General features: G+C 35.5%; 1 protein-coding gene across 1 annotated transcript in view; it reads left to right on the forward strand.

The window, feature by feature from the left end:
* The window catches only part of crabp1a (cellular retinoic acid binding protein 1a), a 49,157-nt gene that overhangs the window by 6,655 nt on the left and 19,842 nt on the right, over positions 1–22,660 (forward strand). Inside the window, exon 2 of the mRNA XM_030136381.1 lies at positions 1,472–1,650. Within this exon, the coding sequence (XP_029992241.1) occupies positions 1,472–1,650 (179 nt within the window). The remainder of the gene's footprint in view (positions 1–1,471; positions 1,651–22,660) is intronic.

Here is a 22,660-nt window from a genome sequence, read left to right on the forward strand (position 1 = left end):
GTAAAGTATACATACATGTATCGTATAAACTGTCTTGGTTAGTTCTATTGATGTTTTCAGCTCAATAGTTTTTACTAAGTACTTTTTTCCAAGTCTGGTTTGCAATTGCACAATTAGCTTATTTATCTATCTATTTATTTATTTATTTATTTATTTGTTCTTCTCGCTCCTTTTTTTCTTCTCTTTCTCTTCTTTTCTTTCTATCTTTTATATGTTATTCTTGCTCTAGGAAAGTTAGTGTATTTTTAGAATGTATTGTATGTATTGAATGTATTTGATGTATTTGGATGAAGCTGTTCAATCTGAGCAGACTTTCCTATGTCTGTCATGTTTAACGTTTTTTTCTCAGTATATTATGACTTTGTAATCTAGGTGATGATTGTTATGTAAGTCATTTGTCCAGGACAACAGATGGAAATGAGCTTTTCTGCTAAATCTGGTGCATGCATCTTGCTCTTTGTAACTAATGCCAATACACCCTGTCCGGTAACTAAATAAATAAATACAAATACAAATAAAGGGGTATTGTGTAATCAGCAACAACCCCCCAAACATCCCCAGTGATACATTACATTGACTTTACATTATAAGTTATATTAACCCTTTCATGCATAGTGGTCACTACAGTGGACAGTTATTCTACGGCTGTTCTTTTGTATATTCATGGGTTTTGTTGTTTTAGTTCCATATCAGCCAACACAGTGGACACTTATGCATCATCCAAAAGACTGCAATTCATACAATTACTGTAACTTTGCTGCTTTTGATAGACCTGATCTGCAGTAACATGTTTTAGTGTAAATCAATTGTTAAGTGTTATAAGACTGTAATTAACAAATTTTTTTTTTCTCCTTATCCTCCTGAGACCAGCAATGCATTCTGTCCTCTGTAAGGGACAAAAGTTTATCAGTTTTACTTTAAAAATTCTGTGCATTGCAAAGGACATTCCATTAAAAAAATCAATGCATAAATAAAAATCATTTTAAAATGTATCTAAAAAACTGTTGCATTATGCAGTTTCCAATCAAGACAATTTTTTAATGTAATAAAGCTAAAACTGTCAATTTCCTGGGTCTCAGGAGGATTTTATCTCCATGAAATGAGTAATAACCAATATTAGAGTATGATAAAATATGACAAAACATTAGCAATTTAGCAATTAGCAGCATTAAAAATGTTTTTATTTCATAGTTTTCACACAGTAGATCACTTTCTGATGATGATTTTTAAATAAATGTTTCTTTGCTTCAAAACTTAAATGCATGGTGTCCAGCTGAGTGGACATTTTTGTAACTCCACAAAAAACAGGTTCATAAAAAAAAAAAGAAAAAAAAAAGAAAAATCAGTTGCATTGTTTTTGTCATGCCTAAAGAGGAACAAAAACACTCAAGAAAAAAATATTGACTAATGTTCTCATAATTCATGCATGAAAGGGTTAAAATCCAACTCTGTCCTTGTCGTCTCTGTTCAGGAGTCAACGCCATGCTGAGGAAGGTGGCCGTGGCAGCGGCCTCCAGTCCTCAAGTGGAGATCCGCCAGGATGGTGAGCAGTTCTACATCAAAACCTCCACCAGTGTACGCACCACCGAGATCAACTTCCACATCGGTGAAGAGTTCGACGAGGAAACAGTCGACGGGCGCAAGTGCAAGGTAGACCTGCAGACTGAAAACTCTGAACAGCAGCTTTTACCCATGGGTCTGATAATGTTTTAGAAGGGAAAACTTAAAGCTGTCAGGAAGAAAGAAGAAAAGAAAGAAAACTATATTTCTCCTGGGTCCAATTAAGCAAACATGAACATCAACATGAAAAAGTAAATTTGTACACATCATTTATCAAGTGCATAATGAAAGTAGGCTTTTATATTAGTCATAGTTAATGAGGTGAGTTTCAGTATTGTGAAGAATGAAAGGAATAAATATTAAAAAAAAGTCAATATTTATCATAAATGTGACTGCATAAAGACATCAGGGTTTTATTATGTGTGGTGGCCCATAGGCGCAACAGCCCAAAAAATTATCCACTATAAGAAAAAAAAAAGAGAACAGCTCAAAAAATTATCCACTCTAAGAAAAAAAGAGAACAGCCCAAAAAAATGATCTACTATAAGAAAAAAAAGAGAACAGTCCAAAAAATTATCCACTATAAGAAAAAAAAGAGAACAGTCCAAAAAATTATCCACTATAAGAAAAAAAAGAGAACAGTCCAAAAAATTATCCACTATAAGAAAAAAAAGAAAACAGCCCAAAAAAATGATCTACTGTGAGAAAAAAAAAAAAAAAAAACATCACCCACCTTTTCAATTAAGGGGGCGCTGTTTACCCAAAAGGTCTCTTGCTTTAAAATTAAGGCCACCAGAAAAAATAAAAGCATGGGCTGAAAATTTTTAAGGCCTTCAGCTAATGTGGCTAAAGCTAACAAAGTAACCCACCGGAAGTGGAGGTCGGTGTGCTAAAAATAAAACTTTTTAAAAAATATATAGTGGATTATTTTTTGGGGGCTGATGGATATTGTTTTGGGCTGTTCTCTCTTTTTTTTCTTGTAGTGGATATTGTTTTGGGCTGTTCTCTCTTTTTTTTTCCTTGTAGTGGATAATTTTTTGGGCTGTTACACCTCTGGGCCACCGTAATTATGTACAAATGTGTGGCAAAAAAAAGTGGCAAAAGGTATGTGAAATATTTACTTTACAAATGTAATTATGAAATAAAATACATGTATATTACTGCTAAAAAAATTCAGAAATTAAGAACATATAATGGTGAAAAACAACTCAGAAACAATCATAATTCTTATAAGTGGTGCCAGGCACAACAAACCCCACCCCTCGCACGTATTTTAGCTTATTTTGGCATCGATCCAGCTGATGTCATCATGTCTGTTCATGTGCTGATGTCATCATATCAATTGCCTCTATATATGTGCCAAGTTTGAAATAAATTGAAAAAGAATTTATGTTTTTATAGACATGTGAAATTTCGCTCATTTTAAGTAAATGGGAGAAGAAAAAAGATGTAAAAAAAAAAATTCATAAAAAATTTGAACTTTGGACCTACTCTTCCCAAAATGTAACCACATCTATTCTTGGTCACTGGTAATTTATAAACCAAATTTGGTATGAATTCAACCAATTGTTTTGCTGCTACAGACATTTGAAATTTTGCCCATTATAAGTAAATGGGAAAAAAAAATATTTTAAAAATTCATTAAAAATTTGAACTTTGACCTACCATCCCCAAAATGTAATGAGATCTATTCTGGGTCACTGGCAATCTATAAACCAACTTTGACATCAATTCAACCAAGAGTTTTGCTGCTAGAACTAACCGCTAGCAACAAACCGCACCAAAAACAATACTCCTTGCCTCGCCTTCGGGGGGTGGGGAAAAAATAGAATATTAAAAGGTCTTACTGAATGTCTGTGGAAAGTGATTTCTATGTTTATTTTGCTCATTTATTACTAGTTATATCAAAAGTTTAGTCACTATTTGTTTAATTTTAACATCTGGCCGTCATTATACTGTGTTTTACAACATCACTTTAATATAAGACCTTCATATAATTTAATGTGTGAGGTTTTTAGGCTGTTCTCTGTATGTGTGTGCATGTGTTCGATGCCTCCTGTGCGATTGTTTCTGAAGTCTCGATGAAAAATTCATACCTCCTTGCAGTCGTATCCATCAGTATGATCGTCACGTCTGTGTAGCTGGATTAAGGCCAGCTTGAGTTGGGATGGATGAGAGTTTCTATGTGAGCCTCTTCAGGTCCTGAGGGGGATTTCTAACATCTATCCTGTAGCTCATCACAGGAATGGTTACCATGGCGACCCCGGTATACAGTCTGCGCTCCCACATACGTTACACTGAGACCTAAACCTGGTTTTATAAGTTCTAAAAAAACACTCAAGACACGTTGCGCAAAAAATTTAATCAATCTGTAAATTATGACACAAAGTAATGAAAAACCTCTGACATAACAGCTGCATTCTGTTACATGGACTTACTCTGAACTGGTTCCATAGATATGATCTGGACACTGAACCAGTTACATCACCCATGTCATTAATACACAGATGTACACTTATATTCAACTGGCTTATGTAGCTCCACTTGTGGGTCTATGTTCTGTCTCTGATTTGAGTTAAAATGCTGCTTCTGTGGCAGCTCCCAAATGAAGATTTCTCACTATTTAACCTTTCTTAAGTGATTTATAACCATTTATTATAAAATTCTCACCTGTATTTTGCATTTCTCAGTAAAATCAGGTATACTTTTCATATTTAATTTATTTCTCACGTAGATCAAGGGTGTCAAACATGTGGCCTGGGGGCCAAATCCGGCCCGCCAAAGGGTCCAGTCCGGCCCTGGGGATGAATTTGTGAAATGTTAAAATTACCCAAACGAAGATATTAATAATCATTTTAGTTCAGGGGCCACACTCAGACTAATTCAATTTCAAATGGGTCAAATCAGTAAAATACTTCCATAATATCCAATAAATACTCGCAACTCCAAATTTTTCACCTTCTAAATGTAAACACTTTCATGTATTTACACCAAAACGATGTTTAATTTAAAAAAAATGAGAATAACCTGAACAAATTACAACCTGAAATGTCTTAAGAGAGATGGAATTTTAACAATATTCTGTCTGTTACCAAATTTTTGATGTATTTGTAGATCCACTGTGATCTGTACGTTATAATGTACCCGTGTTAATGACAAACTGAAGCAGAATATTGTTAAAATTACACTTAATTTTTCAGTTTGTTCATGTTATTACCTTTTGCTGGCGTTGGTTTGTCTGTCTATCCGTGTGCAAGATAACTCAAAAAGTTATGGACGGATTTGGATGAAAATTTCAGGAAATGTTGATTCTGGCACAAGGAACAAATGATTAAATTTTGGTGGTGATTGGGGGCGGGGGGGCACTGATCTGCCTTTGCTCAGGTCTGCGCTCTCCGAGTGCTTTTCTAGATCACATTGCTTTAAAGAATAGTTTGCAGATGTAAACATTTTTATAATGTAATTTTACTTTTTTTGCTCTAAAACATAGAGAAAACTTTGGAGTTGACATTATTTAAATATTATTATGTTATTATTTTACTGGTCTGGCTCACTACGGACCAAATTTGGCTGAATGTGGCCCCTGCACTAAAATGAGTTTGATGTCCATGATGTAGATGTTCATAAAGACTTAAAAAAAATTAATTAATAAATTCAAAGGTCATTATATAAGAATGGAAAAAACTAAAGAAAGAGTGAAGTTTCAGCCAAATATATCATTAACTGAAAGTAAAAACAAACATCTCCGATCACTGTTGTTTATCGAACTACATAGGTTTTATATGTGAATCAATGTTGTAGAAGATGACGGTGTTTCCATATTCATTACAGAGCCTCTGAACGTCCAAATAGATCATATCTGATGACCATAAAAAACTGAGAAACTGCATTTCACCTGAATTATTTACATGTAATAATAGAATTAGTGGATCAACAGATATTAAACATTTTACATCAGTATGAGGCTGTTTGGGTCTTTGAGGGTTAATATGTAATGTCTGTAATTTTCAATCATTATCTTATAAAGTTACAGGGAAATTATAAGCATCAAACATTAATCAACATTTTCCCTCCACTTCTGACTATTGCAACATTTAAATATTTATGAAATTTTAATATAAGAAATAGGAAATTAATGTGACTTTTTTTTTTAAACAGAGAAGTGTTAAAGCTGTTTTCTTTTTTTACTAATGAGCCACAAATCTAGTTCAAATGATGCACAATACACTGAGTCAGTGTTGTTCAAACAACACTTGTACAGAATTTATTGTTAATAAGTGATGCATAAAGTAAAATCAAATAAATAAAAAGACAAGCATGTATCAACTGTCCAGGGTCAACAGCTGTTTATCTCTCACTCCCAAGCAACCAATGCCCAAGATACTGTGTATAACACAAAAAATAAACAAAACAGATACACCCAGACAAGCTAGCATGTAATCCAGTGTTTTCTTTGTTAACAGATGGACAGATTAGTAAAAAAAAAACCCACTAAAACTAGCATTAATTACATGTGTCTTTTATCACAGGGCATCACAAATTACCTGCTTGGGAAACACAGTTGATTTCAACAGACTTTTAGGGCATTTTAACCCATAAAGACCCAGTTCCCAAATGATTTTTTCTCTCTATTTAACCTTTTTTAAGTGATTTATCATCATTTATTAAAACATTAGCCTTTGTATTTTGCATTTTTCACTGTAAATCAGATATTTTCCTATATGTCATTTCCTACATTTGATTTAGATGTTCGTGAAAACACAGTTAATTCAAAAGCTATTGTAACAAAACAGAAAAAAAAAAGAGAAAAAAGAGAGATTTTCAGCATATTATTAACATAAATCCAGTGTTTCCATCCACTGTCATTGATCCAACTCCATGGGTTTTACTGGCGAATCAATGTTGTAGAAGATGATGGTGTTTCCACGGTAACTACAGAGCCTCTGAACGTCCAAATGGGTCATATCTGTTGACCATGAAAAGACGACAAACTGCATTTTACACCAATTATTTACATGTATTGATAGGATTAGTGCAAAGGTGGCAAACATGCGGCCCGGGGGCCAAATCCGGCCCACCAAAGGGTCCAGTCCGGCCATTGGTATGAATTTGTGAAAAGAAAAAATTACATTGAAGTTAATTGTTGTAGTTCAGATTACACATTCAGACCACTGTGATCTCAAGTGGGTGAGACCAGTAAAATACCATCATACTATCCTAGAAATAATGAATTTTTTCTTTATTTTTGTGTCAAAAAAAAAAAAAAAAAAAGGAAAATTACATGAAAATATTCACATTTGCAAACTATACTTTTACAAAAAAAATGTGAATAACCTCAACAAACATGAACAAACTGAAATGTCTTAAGAAAAATCTATGTAATTTTACCAATTTTCTGCCTGTTACTAAATGTTTTGTGTATTTGTAATTGTAATTTAAGTTGCAATGCACATGTGTAAATGATAAACTGAGGCATAATACTGTTAAAAATTGCACTGAAGACATTTCAGGATGTTTGTGTTATTTGGGAAACTTTGTAGATGTAAACATTTTCATAATGTAACTACATTTTTCACTGTTATTATTTCACTGGTCTGGCCCATTTGAGATCATATTGGCCTGAATGTGGCCCCTGAACTAAAATGAGTTTGACACTCCTGGATTAGTGGATCAACAGGTATTAAACATTTTAATTCAGTAGATGCATTTGGTTGCCGATGACTGTTCGAGTCTTCATGAGTTAATATCATTTTGAAGTTTTATTAATGTGTGAAAACCAGGGCCAGATTAACACTTCATTGTACCCTGGGCAACAATATTCAAGGGCCCCATCATCACAACCCCAGGATCCCTATAATCTGGCAAAATACAGAATAAGTTCCAGGAATATATGTAAATATACCCCAAACTTCAATATCTAACTATCATCAAATGCATTTTGATGTACAAATGTGTAAATGCTCATAGAACTACAAGTGCACCACTATAGCCTCTTGTCAAGGCCACTCACTTGCATATGATGATATGAAAACAAAACACATTAGCATCAGTATAATCTAAAATTGATCCACTACATTAGAAAGAGAGGGAAGTGTCCTCCATTTTCACAAAAAATAAATAAGAAACCATTTCCAAAGTATCCAGTATTTATTTAAGAACACTTTTTGCCAACACAAATGTATTGAATCGTCAGAAAAAGCCCACAGACAAAACACAAACATCATCTGATAGACTCAGATATGAATTTTAACTCTTTCCCCTCCAGAGCATTTTCCAGTGAGTTGGTAGCCAGCGCCAGCCTTTTTGGTCATTTTCACTCATCTTTGGAGGCTCACTGAAAATGTTGTGTTAGGAGTATGTGAACACTGAATACATCAAAGAAAGAACAGAACTTCAACTTTTAAACACAAAAGACGATTTTATTCTATCTTCATTCGTTCGTGAGATATGAATATTTGAATATTGGTCATTTTCAGGAAAAAAATGAATTTAGAGCAAAAAACTGAGAAAATTGAATTTTTTCGAAGACATTGATTTTCAAGATAAAACTGATTTCCTATTTACATTTTTGACTCTTCTTTACCAACAGTAACACTGTATTCAAAATCACAAAATAAAATAATTATAACAACAATAATAATAATAACAAACAGCTCTAAGATATTCCATCATTCCACAAAATGTTAGTGGAATCCACACCAAACTTTAGACCAAACATCTTCTAAAGCACCAGGTTCCTTCTAAACTTTACACTTTGGCATACATCAGTTATAAGTAACAACATATTAGTTTAGCTTTTTGATATGAACACTTCAATATTCCTCATTTTCAAGAAAAAAAGAAACAAATTCACTAAATACTGTAGATTTCTGGCCTTTGCTTGGCTGTACCACATCCTTGTTGGACCAGCTGCTGTGTTTGATCTGTAAATAATTATATGGACATGTAGTTATTTATCTTTGGATGAATATATGTATTTATTTATTTATTTCATACAAAAGCTAAATCAAACAGTGTCTTACCTCTGTCCCTGCTGACATTCTACAGCTGAACCACATCTGTGTCCTCAGTCTGAATCTGAACTCACTCTAACAGATGAACACTAGCTGTCCTTTATCTTCTCCCACGTCTGTATGTCTGTCTTCTCCTTGAATGTCCCCTAGAAATGTCTCTTTTCTCTTCCTCCTGTCTGTCATTTTTTCTGTGTCGCTCCGTGACCCCCCCCCCCCCCCATCTCTGTGTCGGACCTGAGCCGCTCCGTGTTTGCCGTGTTCCGTGTCCGTCTCCCTCACCTTCTGTTTCTCCGTTCCTATCTCTAAATGGTTCTTCTGTAGCTCCATCACACATTGAACTGTCAGACTCTGTCTCCATAATCATCTTTAAGGCTTTTGAAACTGCGCGCGGTTCCTGCACAGTCTGCACTTCCTCATTCAGTGACTGCCGCTGGATGCGTTGCCATGGGATACGGAGACTCCAGTGCGAGAACGTTAAACCCGGTCCTTCATTTTTCCGAAAAAACGGCTTAACTGTCTGTTTTTGGACTGAGGAAAGTATTTCACATGATCCGCAACAGCTTCAACTACAGTATAACAGTGAAAACACGGAGTGACGGAAAATCTCGTCATTGGCGAAGAAAGAGTTAAACAGAAATCCACTTGTCACCTCAGAATTCAACAAGAGAGTTAAAGTGCAATGTAAACATCGTTTTGATTCGCGTACGTATGTCGCATAGTTCTTGACGTCTCACATCCCGCTCAGTGCACGCACGTTGATTTGCGTCACAGCTGATTTGCTTTTTGGACTGACCAATGAGGAGAGGGTCTCAGCTCACGGTCACAGACAGCAGGAGCAGGGTTTCTGTGCAGTGCAATATCTCCGGACAGCGGACAGTTTCATTTATAAGCAAAAGATAACCAGATATTTTCGTTATGCCTGAGCTACCCAGGGCCCTTCAGACATCGCGGGCCCCTGGGCAATTGCCCAGTTGCCCATATGGTTAATCCGGGCTTGGTGAAAACATTAGATTTAATACAGCACAGGGTGACAATGTCATAATGCAATTAATTTGAAGTCCTTTTCGAGTTTAATTTATGATGTTTTCGACACTGGTATAGATACTTTGGCTTCAATACTGGGTCCTTAATATTTCAGATTTTCATTTTTAAAAAAAGCAATTCTAAAAAACACTATATTGCAAATCTTTGATTTCCAAAACAGGTCATTTAGATTTTTCTACTCAGCTTTAATCAGGTGTGTTCACTGTCCTCGCATCATAGGCTCTTCCTGCAGTTACTCTAGATCACAGGTGTCAAACATGCGGCCCGGGGGCTACATCCGGCCCACCAAAGGGTCCAATCCGGCCCTTGGGATGAATTTGTGAAATGCAAAAATAGATATTAAGAAATTAACAATCATTTTAGTTCAGGTTCCACATTCAGACCAGTTCAATCTCCAGCGAGTCAGACCAGTAAAATGCTACCATAATAATCTATAAATACTCACAACTCCACATTTTTCTCTTTATAAATGTAAATATTTCCATGTATTTACTCTAAAACAAAGTATAATTTCACAAAAAATGTGAATAATCTGAACAAATGTGAAGAACCTGAAATGTCTTAAGAAAAATAAGTGCAATTTTAACAACATTCTGCCTGATATTAAATGTTGTGTGTATTTGTAAATCCACTGTGATCTGTACATTATAATGAACATGTGGAAATGATAAACTGAGGCAGAATATTGTTAAATTTACACTTATTCTTTCAGTTTGTTCAAGTTATTCACAATGTTTGAATGGACAGTTTGCAGATGTAAACATATTCATTGTTTAATTTTAGTTTTTTCACTGTAAAATATAGAGAAAAGTTTGGAGTTGACATTATTTCTATATTATTATGTTATTATTTTACTGGTTTGGCCCACTGCAGATCAAATTTAGCTGAGTGTGGCCCCTGAGCTAAAATGAGTTTGACACCCCTGCTTTAGACCATATCTGATGAGCATGAAAAGATGACAAACTGCATTTTACACCAATTATTTACATGTATTGATAGGATAAGTGGATCGACATGTATTAAACATTTTAGATCAGTGGATGGATTTGATTGCCAGCAGCTGTTTGGGTCTTTAGGGGTTAGGGTTAAGCTGTTTGAGGAAAAAATGAGTCTTGTGGCAAGTTTTGGGTTTGCCTGAAATTCATGGTTTTTCATAAGAGGGTGATGATTTGAGACGGGAGACAGAAGAAAACTAACTGTAACCGTGTCTGTAAATATGTGGACTCTTTGTGCATTTTTTCTGGTTTGTATTGCGTCAATCTGCATAGTCTACATTTCATCGGTCATTATGGTGATGTGCCCTTGTGTAAAGCTCCACATCTAACCTCTGTTGTGACCGCACATTTTTCCACAACTATAGTGCAAAACAATGAGCATTATATTGTTAATCCCAAAAGGCCGGAGTGTTTCCTGTTTTATTCTCCAAAGTGTAACATGTTTACTGCCCTGAAAGATTCCTGAACGATGGCAAGCACTAATATTCATACTTGTGGAGAAGAAAGTACATTGGCACATGTAAAAATAAAACGAGTGGCTGCGCGCTGTAAAGTAAGTCAACAAAACTGAGGTTTGGGAATTGGACAAATGTATTTTTTTTCAAAACCCACAGTGCCCTTGTGTGGATGAAAGATGCAGAATTCATTGAAGGTTTTAATATGTGACTGTTAGATCTCATGAACGTGCACATTTTTGGTACAAGGCATGCCAATTTTTGCATTAGTCTTGGCAATAGGATGAGCAGACATGACCTATTTCTGGTCCCAGGAGACAGCGTGGCTCCTTCTGTCTGTGCCCTGGGGCATGCTGGGTACTGGGCAGGGCTAGACGGGCTCTTTTCGCGACATCACGCTTCAGTGTTATGATGCAGACAAGTCATGTTGTCATCACAGATTTGGAGCAGACACTTGTTTGGGTTTGAGCATCAGAACCGTGGCATAGTCAGTGACATGTTCTTAACCCTCCGGTATCCGGGTGCACTTTTTAGGCACACTTTGCACTTTGAGTTAAAAAACTTCATGTTATTTTTCACAATTTAAATAAGGTTAGAATTCAAAAGTTGTTCATTTTTGCATGATCTTTAAAATTCTGGCCACCAACTAAAATTTGGACATTGTAAACAGAAGAAAATTACAAGACTAGCATCTGTCTGCCAAGTGTGCCTAAAACGCACTATTTCTTCCATTATAATCACTGTTTTTGATCCGTAAGCCATTAAGGCATAAATCCTGCTTTTACTGATATCTGGGCTTCATTTGAGAGGTGAGGGTCTAAATTAATTTATTAATGTTGTTAATGTTGCTGTTAATCATTGACATATACCAGGCTACAAAAATCAAATAATATGTAATCCAATTTTTATGTAGTATTTTGAAAAAAAAAAAAAAAAAAAATCATATTTTGTGTTTTTTGCATCAAAAAATGTAGTGACATCATGATGAAAAGAGATCGTTTAAAGGGTTAAAAAAATCTAAAATGAATGATTATTTGATATGTATGATTAGGGCTGACCTTGATTTACAAAAATGAAATCAAATTAGAGCAGAAAAATAAATCGATATATAATATTTAATAGCTTGATTTATAGGTGTGCATTTTTCGCACACTTGGTGACAGATGCTAGTATTTCTGAACATTTGACCTAGCGCCAAAAATAATAATATAAATTAACCAGTGTTGCTGTTAATCATTGACATATGCCAGGCTGCAAAAATCTAATAATATGTGATCCACTTTTTATGTAGTATATTGAAAAAAATAATTTTTTGTGTTTTTTGCATCCAAAAAAATGGTTTGTTTACATTACAAACACGACATTTAAAGGGTTAAAAAATGTGACAGTTATTTAGTATTTGGTATTTTTATTTACGGCTCAAGTTGATGAAATAGAAAAAAGTGTAAAAGAATTAAAAACAAACTGTATGAAATGTTTTTTGACATTATTCCACAAGTGTGCCAAAATGGCACACTTGGTGCTTAGTAAGGGCCTTGCTGGACGGGATACCGGAGGGTTAATGTCTTTATTGAATTAAACTACAAATGAAAAAGTATGTTTTTGTGACTCAGTTGAGCTGGGATTGGGTATTTTATAATTTCTGCCTCACAGAGAACTGTAACGGGATGATGTAGTTTCACTATCTCTGTAAGAAGTGGATTAACAGTAGTCGCTTTTCCATTGGACATCTGTGCAAAACTTTACCGATATTTACTAAATGTTGAAAAAACAGAAGTGTGTAATGTCGGTTTTTCCATTAAATCACAAATGCGATGATTTGTTTATTTATTATCGTGAGATGACACGAGAAGTCATTCCATAAACATGGCGACGAATGTAACTATGGTGTTGATTTACAGATTCATTATTATTATTATATATTACCCCTCTATCTTGTTCTGAATTAAAAAATGATTGGGTTTCCTGGTGTGTCCACACATACCGCGACATGTTTCTTCTTCTTCTTCTTCACTTGTAACGTACGTCAACATCTGTTTTTTTTTAATTCACCTGACTCTAGTTGCGAAAAAAGGTCTTTCCATTGCAATTTTGCGTGATATACCATTTGCGCTATGCCCGAAAACCACCTCTTGCCAGACCAGTAAAATAATGACTTAACAACCTATAAATAATGACAAATCCAAGTTTTTCCTTTTTGGTTTAGTACAAAAAAAAACCCAATTAAATTATCCCAAAAAATTTATATTTTACAAAAAAGATGTGAATAACCTGAATAAAAATTAATTTAATTTGAAAAATTAGTGCAATTTTAACAATATTATGCCTCGACTTATCATTTATACATTACACACAGTGTTACATAAATATGTGGTAACAGGCAGAACATTGTTAAAATTTTGGATTTTGGAACTAAAATTCGAATAATTACTACAATATTACATCTCTTATTATTAACACAACTCCAGATCACAGTAGATCCATAAATGCACAAAGCATTTAGTAACAGGCAGAATATTGTTAAAATTGCACATTTTGGGTTGTTCATCTCTGTTTTTATGTGTGTATTTATCTGCATTTTATTGTGACAGAATAGTTTTGTGAAAGTAAATATTTTCACAGTGTAATGTTGTTTTTTTCACGTAAATTTTTTCCACATAATTTTTTACAAAGAAAATTTGTCGTTGTCAGTATTTATGGGTTATTGTGTTGTTATTTTTACTTGAAATCACATTGGTCTGTATGTGGAACCTGAACTAAAATGATCTGGACAACCTAGACTGTTCAGGTTAATTTTTGCACTTTCATCCTGCGGGCCAGAATGGAACCTTTGGCGGGCCAAATTTGGCCCCCGGGCCGCATGTTTGACATCTGTGTACTAAAGTGTCCTTCTGGTTCGGATTAATCAACCAAATCAGTCTTTCTCTAATCTGTTTCCTCTGTATCTCCTGGTTAAGCACATAAAAAAACAAAGTTGCTCCAATACTTGAAAAAATTTCTTATATTAAATGTAAATTTGCTGCAGTAAATGGATATTGCACTGTGTTCGTCAATCACACACAAGACTGAAACTAACCCTGTAGGACTCACTGACTCTGGCCAAGGTGCCGGAGGGGCTGAGTGGGCTGAGTGGGCTGAGTGGGGTTTGGCGGACTCTCAGGTGGAGTGGTTTGGCAGGGGAAGCATAAGTGTGTTTTGGGTGAGTTCAGCTGCCCCTGTGGTTAAAGGGATTACACACTGATCTGTGCCTGGCGACAGGCAAAGGGCTGATTAACACCGCCACAAGGTTAAAAAGCTTCAGCTAATCTGAGCAGCTGTGGTGGGATCAGACTCTTCTCACTTCCAGGGGGAGAAAGTGATAAGACAGACTGTCAGCATCAGAGACGACTCTAAACAGACAGAGGAGGTACTTCAGAGCGGAGTGGAAGTGGGATAATGATGTGATTATGAACCTGCTCTAATGGATGGAGGTGTTTATAAGGTGGAGGAGCTCTGACGCACAGACTGTATAAGCCAGGGGTGTCAAATTCATTTTCTTCCGGGGGCCACATTCAACCCAATTTAACCCTTTCATGCATTAATTGTGAGAACCTTAGTCAAGATTTTTTTCTTCAGTGTTTTTATTCCTCCGTAGGTATGAAAAAAAACAATGTGATCGAGTTTGGGTTTTTTTTCCTATGGAGTTGCAAAAATATCCATGCATTTAATTTTTGAAGTACAGAAACATGTTTAAAACCCAATATTAGAAAGTAATATGAAAACAATGACATAAAAACATTTTTAATGCTGCTAATCTGATGTCTTCTCACATTTTAACATATTCTAATGCTAGTAATTACTGACTTCATGGAGATAATATGATAAAAAACACCCTTCTTGTCTAACAAATAACAATTGATTTACACTTTAACATGTTACTGCAGATCAGGCTTATCAAGAACAGCAAAGTTACAGTAATGGTATGAATGTCAGTGTATGGGATGGAGCATAAGTGTCCACTGTGTTGGCTGATATGAAACTAAAACATCAAAACCCATGAATATACAAGAGAACAGCTGGAGAAGAACTGTCCACTGGAGTGACCTATGCATGAAAGGGTTAACCTGAAGCGAGCTGGACCAGTACAATAATAGCATGATAGCCAATAAATAATGACAACTCCAAATTGTTTTAGTGCAAAAAAATAACATTCAGTTATGCCAGTATTTACATTTACAAACTATCCAGATAAAAAGGATGTGAATAACCTGAAAAAATGAAATTCGTTAAGAAATATATGTACAATTTATCAATATTATGCCTCGACTTATCATTTTTTATACATGCATTACAGATCAGATCTACAAAGGCACAAAACATTTAATAACAGGCAGAATATTGTTAAAATTGCACTTAATTTTCTTTAGACATTTCAGGTTGTTCATATTTGTTTAGGATATTCACATTTTTTTGTTAAAGGATAGTTGGTTAATGTAAATATTTTCATAATTTAATGTTTTTTGCACTAAATCAGAGAGAAAAAATTGGTGTTGTCATTATTTATAGGTTATTATGATAGTATTTTTGAGTTTGATGCCCTAACTTGCATTTTGCAAATTCATCTCACGGGCCGGATTGGAACCTTTGGCGGGCCGGTTTTGGCCCCGGGCCGCATGTTTGACACCTGTGGTATAAGCGCTGCAGGTTTTGGTCGTCTGTCCTACCTCTTATTGCTTGTCTGCTTTACAGAACAGGAATTCACCAAAAGCCTGTTTTGTGAAGATGCAGTGAGCCTTACTTTTAATCATGACATTTTACTTACATAAAGTACAGAAAAAAGGTAACATATGTGTTCAGATAGTGGCCTGAAAAGTCCTAAGGCGGTGTGATGTATCTATGAAGGTAACTCATATGGATTAAAGTGGAAATACATTTTAGGACAGGCAAAGCTCAGAGCGGCTGATGTGATTTCTTTCATTATGACACAGTATCATTTAGAACAGAGAGGCAGGAACAGGCCTGCAGCGAAAGACAGGAAAATCAACAACCTGATACACAGGTGTCAAACATGCGGCCCCTGGGCCAAATCCGGCCCACCGAAGGGTCCAATCCGGCCCTTGGGATGAATTTGTGAAATGCAAAAATAGATATTCAATTCTTTTAGTTCGGGTTCCACATTCAGACCAATTCAATCTCCAGTGGGTCAGACAAGTAAAATACTATCATAATAATCTATAAATACTCATAACTCTACATTTTTCTCTTTGTAAATGTAAATATTTTCATGTATTTGCACTGAAACAAAGTATAATTTCCCAAAATTTTGAATAATCTGAACAAATGTGAAGAACCTGAAATGTCTTAAGAAAAGTAAGTGCAATCTTAGCAACATTCTGCCTGATGCTAAATGTTTTGTGTGTTTGTAGATCCACTGTGATCTGTATGTTATAATGAACATGTGTTAATAATAAACTGAGGCTGAATATTGTTAAAATTACACTTATTCTTTCAGTTTTTTCAAGTTATTCACATTGTTTGAAAGGACGCTTTGTAGATGTAAACATTTTCATTGTTTAATTACCTCCGCCAAGGAGGTTATGTTTTTGCCAGGGTTTGTCTGTCTGTCTGTCTGTCTGTTTGTCTGTCCGTTAGTGTGCAACATAACTCAAAAACTTATGGACAAATTTTGATGAAATTTTCAGGGTTTGTTGGAAATGGGATAAGGAAGAAATGATTAAATTTTGGTGGTGATCGGGGGTGGGGGGGCCCACGGGGGAGGCGCAGACCTCCGCCAAGGCTGATCAGTGGCCCCCCCGTGGGCCCCCCCCCCCCCGATCACCACCAAAATTTAATCATTTCTTCCTTATCCCATTTCCAACAAACCCTGAAAATTTCATCAAAATTTGTCCATAACTTTTGAGTTATGTTGCACACTAACGGACAGACAAACAACAAACAGACAGACAGACAAACCCTGGCAAAAACATAACCTCCTTGGTGTGGGGGGGCCCACGGGGGGGGCCACTGATCAGCCTTGGCGGAGGTCTGCGCTCTCCGAGTGCTTCTAGTTTTACTTTTTTCACTGTAAAATATAGAGAAAAGTTTGGAGTTGACATTATTTCTGTATTATTATGTTATTATTTTACCGGTTCGGCCCACTGCAGATCAAATTAAGCTGAATGTGGAACTGAACTAAAATGAGTTTGACACCCCTGCTTTAGGCTGATTCAACTAAAACAAAAAATACTGACTTCATCTATACACACCTAGATCTGTTTAAGACCCAGGCTTTCATTTTAGATGCATTTTTTTCCAGAGCTATTTGGAATCAGTAGGACCTGAAAACTGTAAAAACTGAGCAAAAAGTGATGATAGTGTATTGTAATGTACAGGGGTTGGACAAAATAATGGAAACACCTTAAAAAATCAACAAAATATAATTTAATATGGTGTAGGTCCGCCTTTTGCGGCAATTACAGCCTCAATTCTCCGAGGTATTGATTCATACAACTTGTGAATTGTTTCCAAAGGAATTTTAAGCCATTCTTCAGTTAGAATACCCTCCAACTCTTTTAGAGACGATGGCGGTGGAAATCGACGTCTTACTTGAATCTCTAAAACTGACCATAAATGCTCAATATGTTGAGGTCTGGGGACTGTGCCGGCCATACGAGATGCTCAACTTCATTAGAATGTTCCTCATGGCCATTCTTTAACAATTCTAGCTGTATGGATTGGGGCATTATCATCTTGAGGTGAAGGTGTTTCCATTATTTTGTCCAACCCCTGTATAAGGAAGTCAATCTCTATCCTGGATTTTGCCTAAATCAGTGGTTCTCAACTGGTCTGGCCTTGAGTTCTACAGTATTTTTACAGTATTCATACCGAAAAAATGTATTTCAAAGCTTAAACATACACAGATAATACTAAACATAGTGACAATCAAGACTGCACAGTTGAGTTTCCACCAAAAATAGGTCATATCTACAAAACTGTCGGTTTTTAACACACTGTTAAATGGAATCATGTGCTTTGGTTCTAAATGATTTCAGTTTAGAAATAGTTGCCGTTTGTTTTTCTATAGTTTTAGTTCTGACACTTGGATTTCAGTTCCTTTTAACAGTCCTTGTTTGTAGATCCACATTCATCACACTCAGAATCATATTTCCACTACATCTCACTAATAAACATCTTGCAATCGGAAGTTTGCTTTACTGTGGGGGCCACGAAATACTGTGGACTTTGACTGTAGACACTTCACAGCCCACTTGGAATGAGTTCAATGACCTTCATCTCATTACACTGGGTTACAAAAAAATGTTTTTTGCAAGTTGTCTAGGTTTTTTCAACTGAATTAGGACCATTTTGCACCGCTAAATCCAAAAATGACATCTGTTTTTCTCAATCAGGTCAGGTTTTTTTTTTTGCTAATTTGATTTTTATTTGATTTTATTTATTTTTATTTTATTTTATTGAATTTTTATCTTGGTCACCAAGTTTAATACCAAAATGAGATTGGTAAGCACACTTTATGAAACTTGTGACTTGATTCCTGTTAGGTACAATGGTGTATTCACCGCAGATGTAGCAGAATACGTCAGGCTTATTTTTGCAAGATCTTCTAGTTGAAGTCATTTCATTCACCTGTAATATTAAAAAAAAACATTAATCTTAAATTGGCAAAAGTAAAATCTTCCGAACTCGTTTATTGCAAGAAATATGAAAGAATTTTGTATCATATGATGTGAAAATGCCCATAAATGTCAGCAAAAATGTTAAAAAGCCAATATGTAGCATAGTTCAGAAAGTTGACCTGATTGAGCAAAATTAATGTGATTTTTGGATTCAGCACACCAAAATTATCCTAAATCAGCTCAAAAAACTTAAACAATAAATTTGTTGTTGACCAGTGTTATCATCTACAGTATCAGACACATGTTCATAACCTGGTTATATCGGAACTACAGCTAGACTTCAGTTTGTGTTTGTGTTTTTTTCTAAAAATGAGAGTTCCCTGAATTCCCTATAACTACAAATGTCCTTTTATTATTAATAAATCCAGCAAAATACAAAAATATGGTAATGATGTAAATAATAATATAAACAAATTGTTGTATAAAGATCACAGCTGCCATGTTTGAGTTATTTTTGGAATAACTTTTTTCCTTGGGATGGCTTCAATATCATTATATCATAATATTTTAAACCTATGATGCGGAAATGGTTGTTTTATAGCCAAAAGTGTACATTTTGATGACACTTTATTAGGTACAGTAGTGACCAAAATTATTAGAACACCTGACAGATCTGAAAATGTTGACCTTTTTTTAAAAATCCATTTTTAACCTTAATATTTGCATAATGAGCAGGATAGGCCTTGCACATTTTAAAGCATCACACAGCTGCTCCTGTATCACTGTCGATTTAACCACGATCTCACTGAATAATGAAACACAATGAATTCAGCCTTTTCTGTGAAAGAACATGATGATATAGGCCTAGCTTGTTTTTTGTAAGGAAAATAACCTAAATGACCTAACCCTATGATTGCTCTAGTCTATAGTTTATAGAGCATAATAATGATTTTGTAGATATTTTATTTGTTTTAAATGGCAATTAACAAAAAAAAAAAAAAAAACTCTTATATGTGCAAAATGTTCTAATAATCTTGGCCAACACTGTACATATGTTCAACTGCTTGTTAACTCAAATATCTAACAGGCCAATTATATGGCAACAACTCAGTACATTTAGGCAGATTGACATGGTCCAGACAATCTGATTAAGTTCACACCAGGCATCAGAATAGGGCAGGAAGATAATTTAAGTGACTTTGAATGTAGCATAGGCTGGTCTGGGTCCATAATCTGCTGATCTACTGGGATTCTCACACACAGCCATCTCTACTGTTTACAGAGGATAGTCCGAAATAGAGAAAACATCCAGTGAGCAGCAGTTCTCAGGTAGAAAATGTCCTGTTGAAGCCAGAGGGCAGAATGATCAGACTCGAGCAAGCTGATAGAAATGCAACAGTAACTCAAATAACCACTGGTTAAAACTAAGAAGAGCATCTATGAATGCAAGATGGACTACAGCAGCATATACACACACCGGCCACTTTATTAGGTACACCTTGTTCTAATTATGCTGGTAAGGTGTACCTAATAAAGTGGCCAGATAGTGTATGCGCAGGATGGAAAGATCTAAAAATGACACTATTTTGACTCTAGTTAACCCTAAACTCAGCTCAGTTGGGCTGAAGTCCAGAATGTGGATCCAATGGGTTCTGTCTGTATGTGCGGTAAATATCTAAACATTGTGGAAAATGTCATTTTATTCTTACTTCATCTCTTCCTTGTTATTTTTCTATGGATTTTAGGTATAGCTTCCTGATACCAGGTGTACTTAATAAAGTGGCCAGAAAGTGGCTGTAAAGTGGGGGGTGGCCATAGCTCAGATGGTAGAGCGGATTGTCCAATAACCGTAGGGTTGGCGGTTCAACAGTCCCAGTCATGTGCTGTTGTGTCCTTGGGCAAGGCACTTCACCCTCCTTGCCTCCAGAGCTGCTACTCACACTGATGTATGAATGTGTATGAGTGTTTGGTGGTGGTCGGAGGGGCCGTAGGCGCGGATTGACAGCCACACTTCCGTCAGCCTGCCCCAGGGCAACTGTGGATACAAATGTAGTTTACCAGCACCAGTGTGTGAATGTGAGAGTGAATGAATAATGGATCCACTGTGTGCGCTTTGAGTATGCGTTCATAGAAAAGCACTATATAAATCTAATCCATTATTCTTGTATGATTTACAGTCTGAGCATCTACTGCATGTGTCAGTGTTGGTACTGGTGATGCCAAAGGAAACCAATAGTACTGAACATAGCTCATAATAATACCTAATCTTAACCCTTTCATGCACTGTCCACTCCAGTGGACAGTTCTTCTCCAGTTGTTCTCTTGTATATTCATGGGTTTTGTTGTTTTCGTTCCATATCAGCCAACACAGTGGACGCTTATGCACCATCCCATACACTGTAATTCAGATCATTACTGTAACTTTACTGTTCTTGATAAACCTGATCTGCAGTAACATGTTTGAGTGTAAATCAGTTGTTATTTGTTGGACAAGAAGGTTGTTTCTTGCATATTATCTCCATGAAGTGAGTAATTACTAGCATTAGAATATGTTAAAATGTGAGAAGACATCAGATTAGCGGCATTAAAAATGTTTTTATTCCATTGTTTCATATCACTTTCTGATATTGGGTTTTAAACACATGTTTCTTTACTTCAAAAATTAAATGCATGGATATTTTTGTAACTCCATAGGAAAAAGAACTCGATCGCATTGTTTTTTTCGTGGCTAAACACTGAAGAAAAAAATCTCGACCAAGGTTCTCATAATTCGTGCATGAAAGGGTTAAATTCCAATGAAGCCACACTTAAGCAGAGGGTTAAATGCTTACTTTCAGAAATTTCCATTAGTTTAGCTCATTTGATTAATTAGTGATTAAAAAAAACATGTTTTATGAGAAAACTGAAATTCCCTACATAACCGGCACCATCTGATATTAAAATGCGTAAAAAAGCAATTCACACCAATTTTTCAGACAAAATGATTTTTATAATGATAAAAGGATGTATAAAAGGTCATAAAACTACACTGAAAACAGAAATATACGATTGAGATTTCATATTATAGCGATGATAAGTTATGTTATTGTTCATTCTTAGAGAACTTTCCGAGGGACTGAATTTAGTTCATACAAAAAAGTTCTGTAATTTTCTTGAAAATCCTTTTTTGGCAAAAATGTTAATGGATTTACCATCTTAAGATGTTATACTATTGAACTACAAAAAGTTTGAAATCATTATCTCAATTCTAATTTTTGGATTCAAAGTCAATAGGCGTGTGATTTGACCCCTCTGTTATGTAATGCTGGAACAAAAGCAGAGTTTGGCTTAGCTTGTCTTAAAGACTAGTTTCAAGGGGAAACAGCTCTTATTTACTGGATCCAGAAAAGAGAGCAGACAACAGAAAGATATAGTGTGGGAAGTAATGAGTCTAAGGGAGAATAAGCATGTTATCGTGAGCTCTGAAGGATTTTTTAATTTTTTTTTTTTTCTAAAGTCTAACCTGAAAACTTTAAACCAAGCAGGAAATTAGATGTTCTCACTGTTTTTTTTTTATACAGCAGATGTTCAGATAACTGAAAACCTGCAGAGAAAAACAAAACAACAAGATGATGTAGAACAAATACAGCGTGAACGTGTCTTGCTCTGAAATTTGTTTTCACAAGCTCTCGTGTGTTTTTAGGAAAAAGAGAGTGAAGATGCGTGAGAATTTGTCTGTGACTTCATGTGCAAAAAAAAAAAAAAAAGAGAATGAAAGAAAATCCATCCGAGTCAGAGGCAGAGACTGATACTAGCGCTAAAAAGCAGCCGTAGCTAATCAACTCTCCGGGCTCTGGCTTTAATAGAAGAAAAAAAATCTTGCTGAAAGCTGTAAAGCCCCGCTGTTGTTCAGCTTGGCAAAGTCTGTGGACGGCTGCCTGCAGGGATCCATGATGGCTTCTCTTACCTTTGATATGGTGATTAACATTTGCCTCTGCTGC

Source organism: Sphaeramia orbicularis, chromosome 6 (genome assembly GCF_902148855.1).
Source record: "Sphaeramia orbicularis chromosome 6, fSphaOr1.1, whole genome shotgun sequence".
In the NCBI taxonomy this organism is placed as follows: Eukaryota; Metazoa; Chordata; class Actinopteri; order Kurtiformes; family Apogonidae; genus Sphaeramia; species Sphaeramia orbicularis.